This window comes from Fringilla coelebs, assembly GCF_963513975.1.
Source record: "Fringilla coelebs genome assembly, chromosome: 4".
Lineage (NCBI taxonomy): Eukaryota > Metazoa > Chordata > Aves > Passeriformes > Fringillidae > Fringilla > Fringilla coelebs.
Genome location: NC_140032.1, coordinates 10,407,147 through 10,417,300, shown reverse-complemented (window position 1 = coordinate 10,417,300; position 10,154 = coordinate 10,407,147). Strand labels below are relative to the sequence as shown.

The 10,154-nt window shown below is 50.5% G+C and overlaps 1 protein-coding gene across 1 annotated transcript; it reads right to left on the bottom strand.

The window, feature by feature from the left end:
* Positions 1-289: 289 nt before the first annotated feature.
* On the bottom strand, positions 290-2,808 carry LOC311152867 (homeobox protein HMX1; the record flags this gene model as incomplete). Its single annotated transcript, XM_084204292.1, has 2 exons — positions 290-864; positions 2,547-2,808. The coding sequence occupies 2 exons, from the start codon at positions 2,806-2,808 to the stop codon at positions 290-292; spliced, it is 837 nt and encodes a 278-aa protein (XP_084060418.1).
* Between the last annotated feature and the right edge of the window lie 7,346 nt (positions 2,809-10,154).

Sequence of the window (10,154 nt, the reverse complement as noted above, 5' to 3'; positions counted from 1 at the left end):
TGGATTTTCTTTGGATGCGCGGCGGTGAGAGCCCCGCCGACCTGATCCCTGTGCATGGCTGGGGTCTTTCAAGTCCTTTCGGCTCCCTCCGGGCTGCCGCACGACGCTCCGAGTTACCCCAAGAGTAAGTTTATTGCACGTTAAAAAAAAAAAAAAAAAAAAAAAAAGTCAAAAAGCAGAAAATCAAGAAACGTGTAAGTTGAAAATAAAAAGTCCGTGGAGGAAGGGGGGTGGAGCTGGAAGCCGAGGGAGGGGGCGAGGGGGCCGCTGTCCCGGCAGAGGTGGGCGCTCAGACGAGTCCTGTCATCTGCGACCGTAGGAAAGGGAGGGAGGCGGCGGGGAAGGTGCCCAGGGGGTAGCTGACGCCGCTGGAGAAGCCCACCAAGGGGGGCGACATGTGCGGCAGGGTGAAGCCCAAGGCGCTCGCCGGCGAGTTCTCGTGGTACAAAATGGGGACCCGCACTATCCTTTGGGCGGCGTGGGAGAGGTTGGCCGCTTCCAGGTCTGCGGCCAGCTGCCGCTTCCACTTGTTGCGGCGGTTCTGGAACCAGATCTTCACCTGGGTCTCGGTGAGGTGCAGCGAGGCCGCCAGCCCGGCCCGCTCGGAGCTGCTCAGGTAGCGCTTCACGTCGAAGGTGGACTCCAGCTGGAACACCTGGCTGCGGCTGAACACCGTGCGCGTCTTCTTCTTGCGGCCGGCGGCGCGCTGCTCCGGCTCTCCCGGCTCTTCGCCGCGCTCCTCCTCCTCCTCGCGGCCGCCCGGCCCCGGCCGCCCGCCCGCCGGGGCTCTCGCCGCCGCTCGCCCGCCGCCGCCCGACCGCTCCGCCGGCTCCTCGGGCAGCTCGGGCGAGTCCCGGTCGCTGGCTGCAAAGAGAGGCAGAGGGCTGCTGCAGGGATCGAGGGGCATCCACAGCCCGCGCCGCGCCCCGCTCACCGGGAGGGGAAACCAGCGCGGCTGGGAGGAGAGCAAGGCCGAGCAGCGAGGGGCCCGGGCGAAGGCTCCTGCCGCTTCTCTGCCTCCTCCGATAAACTCCCAAATATTTCTGAGTGCATACGCACACATGCACGTATGCTTATATGGAAACATAAGCCCTGTATTTTACGTATATAAATATACTGATCTATGGACTTGCTCTTGGTTCTGCGTATGCGTGCACACACATAAACGCACTCCTGTGTATGCACATAACACGCACATGGGCTGTTTTCAAATCATAAAACGCATTCGTGTGTGTAAACACACACGTGGAGATGCACAGAAGTGCGTATGTAATTTTTTATATATGTATGTACACATAGGAGTACGAGTGACCTCTTATTTATATACACACGTCTGTATTTACACACGCATGCACGTATACATATTTAAAAGTACATTTGTGTGTCAGAGGGGTAAGCATAATAGTGCGTCCGTGTGTATATAGAGAGGGGCAAAAAGCAATAATTCACATTATTCTGGACTTCAAAAAGCTAATGGATGGGGACAACTATTCTAGTATCCGGACATACCTCCATGGAGTCTCCAACACTGTGCATTTCAATTACAATTTTAAAGGGGAAAAAACATTCCCTACTCCTTATAGAACAGAGGGAAACCAGAATTAAAAAAAAAAAAAAAAAAGGAAAAAAGCGCAGTTGTTTCTGGAGTACTTTGCTGTCTCTATATGTACTTCTGAGAGAAATGAAAAATATTAATAAATCCATTAATCTAAAGAAAAACTCTTTGGATTACAAATCACGCCTCTTTTCCTTATTGAGCAATAAGGAAATTTCTGAACGCTCGTATAGGGTCACAGAGTTGCTCCGAGGCGCAATGTTTTTTCTATCAGAAGATAGAAAATAACCACTAATGGCAGCCCATTCACTCTGTCATAAGCTAATTTCTGCCCCGAACCCCGATTTCTGCTCCAACACCCTCTCCATTGGGATGCCTGCAGCGAGAGGCCGTGCTGCGGGCGGAGGGCAGCGGGGCTGGCTCTGCAGGAAGGGGCGGCCGGGGCAGCCGGGACTGAGCCCAGCTGCTCCCCCGGCTTACCAAAGTCTCCACTGCGCTGCTGGGGCACGATGCTCCCAGCTTTCCGGCTTGATGGGGAGTCAAAAAAAAAACCAAACAAAAAAAAAAAAAACCAACAACAAAAAAAAAAAAAAAAAACAAAAAAAAAACCTAAAAAAAACCCCAGACCTGCCTCTTAAAAAAAAAATTAAAATAAAAGGACAGAAAATAGAGAAAGAAAAAGAGATAGGGGGAGGGAAAGGGAAAGAACAAAAAAAAAAGTCCCCAAGGAAGCCAAGAATCCCTGTTTACACTTTGGGCGGCGGGGCGGAGGCTCCAGGTGCCTGACACCATAGGGAGCATTTCCGGAGATTTGCCCCGAGCGGCCGAAAACGGGGAGGCAGGGCGGGGGCTACGGGTGCGCTCCGTGCATCCCCCTCCGGCCTGCACCGGGACCCGGACCCCCCCCACCCCGGGGGGAGCAGGAACACCCCCAGCCCCATCCCCAGCCCCGGCCGGGCCCGGCGGTGAAGGGTGGGGAAAGGCGACTTACTGTCGGGGCTGGCGCAGCCCAGGAAGGCGGCGTGCGCCCGGCGGTACCAGCCCACGGCGGCGTCGCGGAGCGGGCAGCCCGGGGCGCCGATGCGCAGCGGGGAGTGCGGCCCGCAGCGCGGCCCCCCGCGCCCGCCGCCCGCCGCCGCCGCCCGCCGCGCCCCGCCGCCCGCCGTGCCCTCGGTGCCCAGCAGGTCCTCGATGAAGAAGGACGAGACGCGGGCGGAGGTGGAGCCGGCGTTTTCCGTGGCTTCGTCCGGCATCGTCGGAGAGAACTGCTGGAGGGGGTCCCGGCTCCGCCGGCGGCTGGCTCCTCGGCTCCCCGCTGCCCCGCGGCCGCCTCTCGCCTCTGCCTAGCCCCGTGGATGCTCTCCTGGTATAAAAGCGTTTTTTTCCGGAGTAATCATTTCAGATCGCGGTTTGCCATCATTTCCTGCAAGCTAGGAGGGGAGGGGGGAGGGGGAGGAGGGGAAGGGAACGGGGAAGGAAAAAAAAAAAAAGGCAGCCCGACAACCCATCGGAGGCGCCAGATTCTGCGCGAAAACGCTAATAACGAAATAAAAATGTCATGCGAGTTAAACGGCGGGCAGGAGCGGGGGATCCTGCGGTGGGCGGAGCGCCGCGCCGACTGGGATCTGCGCGGGGAGAGCGGCTGGCGCCGGGCGCTGCCGGGCGTGTGCGTGTGTGTGTCTGTGTGTCCGTGTGTGTCTGTGTGTCCCTGTGTGCGTCTGTGTGTCCCTGTGTGTGCGCGCCGCCCCGGGGCCGCCGTTCACGAGCTCCTTATTTAGGTCAATTAGGGAGCAAATCCCCGTGCGGGGGGGTGGCGGCGGCGGCCCCGGCACACACGGGCCGCAGCCGGGGGGGCTTGGCCGCTCCACATCCCGGGCCTTCCATTGGCTGCAGCGGGCTCAGCGGGCAGCCCCGGCAGCCAATCGGCGCCGCGGACATCGCGCTTATATTAATATCATTAATATCATTAATAATAATAACCCCCCGCCCACCCCCCGCCGAGCGCTTTCATGTGGCGGCGGCGGCGATGGACGGAGGAGATGCGCCCTCCGCCGCCCGGAGAGCCGGCTCCGGCCCCGCGGGCCTGGCCGCCGCCGCCGCGGGCTGTCGGCGGAGCGGTGAGGTTGCCCTCAGCCCGGAGCCCCCTGGATGAGGCGTTTGAGCCGGTTTTGGGAGAGTGGCGGAGGGGCGACTGCTCCCGTGAGCAGGCAGTGGGTGTCCTGCCGGTGGAGGGGATGGTGCGTGCTAGGGAAGGGGAGAGGACTCTCCTCTAAGGGGTCTCCCGAGGTCCGTTTTGCTTACCTTATATATGTGTATATGCCTATACAGATATATTTTATGGATGCCCATACGGTGTCTGTGTAGTTTATTTAGAAAGACACCCAGCCCCGCTCATGGGAGAAGAGGCCGTCCGGGACTCCCTGGCGGGGAGGCAGAGGCGATGCGCTGCCCCCTCCAGGACCCGGCCCGGGGTTCCTGGCGTTAACCCTCTTCAGCCCGACTTTTTCATCATCATTTTACTGCAATACCATTTCTCGGGAAGCTCTAAAGTCGTCCTCCTCCCGCCCCTTTTTCTCAGCCTCTGGAGCCAGCCTTGGGACATGGACCCCGGCAACCCCACCAAAGTTCCCCTGGCTCCGGGCCGCCGGAGCAGGAGGGTTACCCTCTGCCTTTTCCCTTGGGACCAGGCGAGCCAGATTAGTGGAGGGGCAACTCGGTCCAGAGCTCACGTCGGAGACCCATGGAGGTTTGGGTGAGTACAGAGATGCCCCTGCGATGCTCATCTGCTGGTCGAGCCTCTCCTCCTCTGCCGGAGGATCTCTCGTTGCTCCCCTTTGCGGTACTCCTGGACAAGCTCCCCTTCCCCAGGCCCCGCCTCCCCCTCCCGCTGTGGGACGGGGACACCGGTCGCTGCCCAGCGGGAGTGTCCGGCGGGGCAGGGGCGCAGCCGGCAGCCGAGCCGGCCTCCCCGCCACGGAGCGGTCTCGCTCCCTTTCCCGGAGTGACAGTGGGGACCTTTCATGTCAGGGCCTATTTTTGACAGAACACTTAAAAACAAAACAAAACAAAATAAAACAAACAAACAAAAAAAACCTCCAAAATGAAGAGAAGGGAATAATTCCCCTTCCAACGGCTCCAGAAAGATGCAAACAGTCCGAGCTCTGAAATGGACTCTGGAAAAGTGGGAATGCTCTCTTACTTGGGCAGAGACCGAGGGCAGTCTAGTGAGTTGTAAGCCGAGCGACAAAGCATTTGTCACTTGTTGCACAGAAGTGACGTTAATAAATATTATGACTTTGATGCTTTGCATATTTTACTTGTTCCTGCATAAGAAATACGGCCGGTAGTTCCTATGCATTCATAAACCGTGAACTCTGTTTGACTGCCAGACTCAGAAAATATATGTGTGCTTTTCGGAATAAAGGAAACAATGTGGCCCGTGATTCCTTCTGTGCATAACATACGCAATCTGCATATCTATAAAAGAAATGCTTGTGTCCAATACCCATATTTTATAAAGTGTCCCTACAGTGTGACCATGCAACTTATGTTATATTTTCTGCTTTCCACTTAAAAATAGTTTAATAAAATCACCACGATTAAATTTGCCCTTGCTTTCCCCACCCCCCTCCATATTTCTTTAGTATAATGTATAACTCTTTGGTGTGCAATAATGCTGAACTGTGCTTGTGAAAATAATGTATACTGAGATGCATTCCCGAAACACAAATTCAGGATGAGTATAATTCTATACTTGCAAATGCAACACTTGTACATGCATGTCCGTGTTTATTGGGGAATTTTAAGCTTGTAATTATGTTTACACACTTTTTGCATTGCTATAGTGACATTACTAACATTTCAGACTTCCTATCCTTACTGTTGGATATAATGATGAGAATAAAAAGGGCGTGTGTCTCCTGCAGCCATCCATCAGGGTAGGAAGCAAAAGAAGCATGCAGTGACGGCATTTTCTTAATTTAGCGTTAGAAAGGCATCCTTGGCCGCTGCCCTTACATCTTTCGGAGTCACCTACCCGGAGGCAGAGGGGGCGGAGGGGTCCCCTTGTGCCGAGGGCTTTGCCATCACCCCGGGCTGTCCCCGCTCCGGGCAGGGGCCGCGCCGCAGCTCCCGGGCCGTCCCCACCGGGATCGGCGTGGCCATGGCGAAGCGAGACCTCTCCTTCCCCACTGCCTTCTCTTCCTCGGCCATGTCTTTGCGTCACAGTAAATCTTTGTTTTTTGGAGGCGGGAGAATGGAGGGACTTTCCCGGAGCAGGTCTTGATGCCTCCGGTGGGTCAGGAGGGAGAAAGAACCACAAGTTTTCTATAGAGTTGGCTTTGAGACCGGCTTTACACTAGAGGTGTTGGGGGCTCTTATTTTTCCCATCCTTGGCTCTGTTTCTTTCCCAGGTACGTGTTTTTCTCCGAGGCGTCGGAGACTTCCAGGTCCAGCGCAGCACCGCTCCGTGCGGGACGGCAGCGGGCTGTGGCCCCGGCCGCGCTGCCAGCGGGCTCTCTTCGGCTGAACAATCCTGGATTCCAGTTCGTGCCCACCACTGGCCTGGGATGGCCGCATGGCCTGGGGTGCCCGTGGGGTGTCCCCCCCGTCACCATCTCCGACGGCCCCTGAGCTCGACAGCGGCTGCCGCGCAGAGGGCGAGCAGAAGTGGGGATTTGGGGCCGGCTCCGTGGGGAATTAGCAGACGGAGGACTGGTTATATTTGGGCCCGAAACCGCGTATGTGAGTGTGACAAGAGCCTCCAGTGAGTCACGGTGCTGGCGGGCCGGCCGCTGCCGCCGCTGCCCGGCCGCCTCCCGCACGGAGCGGAGCGGCTTCCTGCAATGTGAATGCAATTACCCTGCCGGTGTTTGATGTCTCCCCTCGCTCTCCCTTCGCTGCCTCGATGTGTCGTAAAATAGAAGCGAAATGAAAGGCAGGCTTTATCGCTCCCACCCCTAACCTCTGCTTCTCTTTGCTTTTAAGGGCCGCGGTTTTTGGAGCCCGGATTTTGCGGGGCGCTCTTGACCCCCAGCGCTGCGGGCAGAGGTGGCTTTGGGCAGGGGCATCGTGCTCCCTTCTCCGCGTCAAAAAAAGCCAAGCTGAACAGATTTCTCAGCTCTTGATACCTTCCTGAGAGATCAGACGGCATCGCTGGAGGTAAGGGAATTCTTGGTCAGTATCTGCCTCTGGTAGATATATATATATAAAATTAAAACATATTTATAAGTTATAACTATACACATAAACCCACCACGTATGCATATACACACATATATATACATATATGTATGTGTGTGTACTTAAAAATAGTGTTTCAGCCATATTCTGTTCAAGTATTTACGTACAAAAATAAAACAAATAAAGGCTGTATTAGCATCTTCAGTACCTAGTCGTGAGCCACCAAAAAGCAAAAACAGTTCCTAGAAAGCAGTGTTGCTTTTTTGTGTCCAAAACTCCTTCAGAGGAGCAGAGGGGGTGGGATGGTTGGGATAGCTACTTAGAAGCAATAATAAAGCAAGAAAACAACAAAAAACAAACAAACAGCACCCATAAAATAAAGAGAAGATGATTGCCCCCCTCTAAACCTCTGTTTATCACCTTCCTCTCCTGCACCTTTTCAGGAGAGCTGACCTTCCTGGGAGCCACCCAAACTCTCCCTCTGGAGTTTGCCAGGTCTCTGCACTGGTTCTGCCGCCCCCAAAAGTGGCAGGTGCGCAGCAGGACCCAGGAGTGGTGGGTTGTGTCCCGCTGAGGCTCGCAGGGACAAGCAGAGGGGACTTTTCAGAGGGGTGTCCCTGCCAGCCCCCACACTTGGGTGGAAGTCCCAGGCACATCTCATGAGGGTAACCTTTTTTGGGCGGCCTCTGTGGCAGGGAACACAAAAAGGACAAGGACACGGCAGTGAGAAACTTTTTCTTGCAGCCCCTCAAATGTGAGTTAAGTAGCACTTGAGTGCAGCAACACTTAGTGGATTCCTTCCTGAACCTGCAGTAAATTTTAACGAGTCCTTGAAGATGGGGAAACAGAGCAAATTATTTTTCTATCCAGGGTATTATCTTTATAAACCCAGTCCATCTGAATTCTTCACCAGCAGTGAGACTGGAAGAGAACTTTTTCCCTCTCAAGGGCGCTGCACAAACCATGCTGCATCTCATGAATGTGTTCATTATTCACAGATAGTCACTAAGTGCTTTGGATGGAAACTTCCAGCCTGTGGCATGTCCTGACTGCCCGTGATGCCTGTTTATTGCTCGTTAGAGATGCCATACAACTCGCAGCATGAATAGCATCGCTTAAGAGCTGGCTTCTTGCTAAGTGAGGGCTATTTTAGCCCATGATAAATGATCGAACTGGAGAATGTCCTTGGGTATCTGAATATATTAACTAAGAAAACAGTTCGAGAATGATTTTGGGGAATATCTATATTCCCTTGTGTTAAAATCCGAGGGCCCTTTCAGAAATATTTAATTGTTTGACTGTAGATGAGGAGAGAGGGAGAAAATAAGCCATCATCAAATTATATGAGATCTTAAAATAAAAAAGAGTAGCCACTGCAGAAAATGAGATAACAATTATAATACAATCCAGTTTTAAAGTGACTTTTCTTTATAATACGATCCAGTTTTAAAGTGACTTTTCTAGAAAGATCTTTGGCATTGATTTCCTTATACAATTTAAACTTTTTTTTTTTTTTTTTTTTTTTTTAATGTACAGTGAGAAAATGCATGGTTTTATTGGTACTGGTTAGGGTCAGCCACAGGAGAATTATGGAGGTCATGTGAAATAGGTGCCAATAAAGCTTTTATTATTGTTATACAGACAAAAGAGCATTATGGAAAGAGATCCTTACCAGACCTAACCATGGATATTTTGTTCTGTTAACAATCACGTTGAAAATACAGAGACACTGTAAAAAAGAAAAAGCCCTGACTTTTCAAAGCTTTTCAGAACATTAACCTATTATCATGTAAGATTGTTGGAACTATTTTCCCCCAGAAAATTAAGGTGTCCTGAAATGAAGCACTGCCCACAACTCATTATTTTATCTAAATTAAAAGCGCTAAAAACAAAAATCTTGCACTGTCACAAGACAATATGACTCTCGATTTTAAAATAACATTTAACACTTGATTTTTGTGTAATGCAACATAAAAAAACCCCCAAATTATTATTTGAATAACAAGGTGCTCTTTAGTTTGTTTGTATGTATCCACTGTTTGACTCTGAAGATTTTCTTCCAAAACTTGAAGATTCTGAAGTAAAAATTAAAATGCTGTTCCCCTTCCTTTACCCGGTCTTGAATTATTTTAGCAGAGCACTAAACTTTGTCAAGGACTGTAGTGAGTGTCCACAAGTGTTGATAGATTGGATTCTCAGATCAAACTTCAAAAACTGTTGGGGCTTAGTGAATTTCGTAAAAACTCATACCTTCTTAAATCTGATTGACTCAGGAGTTTTAGATTAATTCCAGGACTGAGCCAATTTCAATCAAAGAAAGTATTAAGAAGAACAGTACAAAACATTCTTTGTACTTTTTCAGTTGTGTAGAAGGAAAATGGATTCATGGATCAAAGTTAGCCCCCAAATATTGTTAACACTGGAGTAAAAATCATACTAGCTTTTACTTTGATAGTAAAATATTTCAAACCATGCAGATACTATGGGGATAGTCTAATGTTCAAGAAAACTTGTGAAAATTACAATAAACTATATGATATTAAAAATCACATATAATTATGATTTATATTAATAAGATGCAAGTGTGCTCTGCATAGATAGAAAACAGAAAGCATCTCCTATCCACTGACTTTTGAGTCGTTCATCATAAAGCAGGACAAGTATTCAACCCTTAAAACTGTCATTAGATCAAGGGAAATGTTTTCCCTTGTCATGTGAAAATTATGCTTCTCTAAATCATATTTGAGTGAAGCATACATATTCCACCTCCAAACAAAACCTCTTTTACCAGTGATATATATGCAAATGTAAAGCCATACGTTTTTGAGTAAGTCCAGAAATAATCTTGATAGAAATCCATAGCAGTTAGAGTTTATGTGAGTCATTAAATCTGGGGATGAATGTAGTTTTCAAATGGTTCTGCAATAGATTATAAATGGTTTTGCAATGCTCCAGCATGTGTGGAGATACATATCTGGAGATATATACAGTTACATATGAATATGTTTATTATGGTATACAAAAAATTGCATTTTCATACAGCATGAAAACAGTGTTGAAATGCTTTTAGAAAGGCTCGAACCAAGTCAAAATTAATACTGTAATGCAGTCAAATCCTAATGTAAATCCATGGAAACCCCAAATGCATTCACTTTCTTGTTCTGAATTATTTTGTTATCAATTCTGATTAGTCCTAGAAAACCCTGAAGCAGTAGGAAGGCTGGGTCAAGCACTGAGTGAACTCGGTGGTAAAGCTCTGTTTGCTTTTTCTCCTGGAGCAGCACTGGGAAGTGCTATCTTCCCCAGGATCTCAGTGGGGCTCGGCAGGAAACTCAACCATATCTGCTCCTTCTCATAAGATTCCCCTTTGATTCCCCAAGCTCCTTGAGTTGTGGTAGGATGGCCGAGCCTGTTCCCA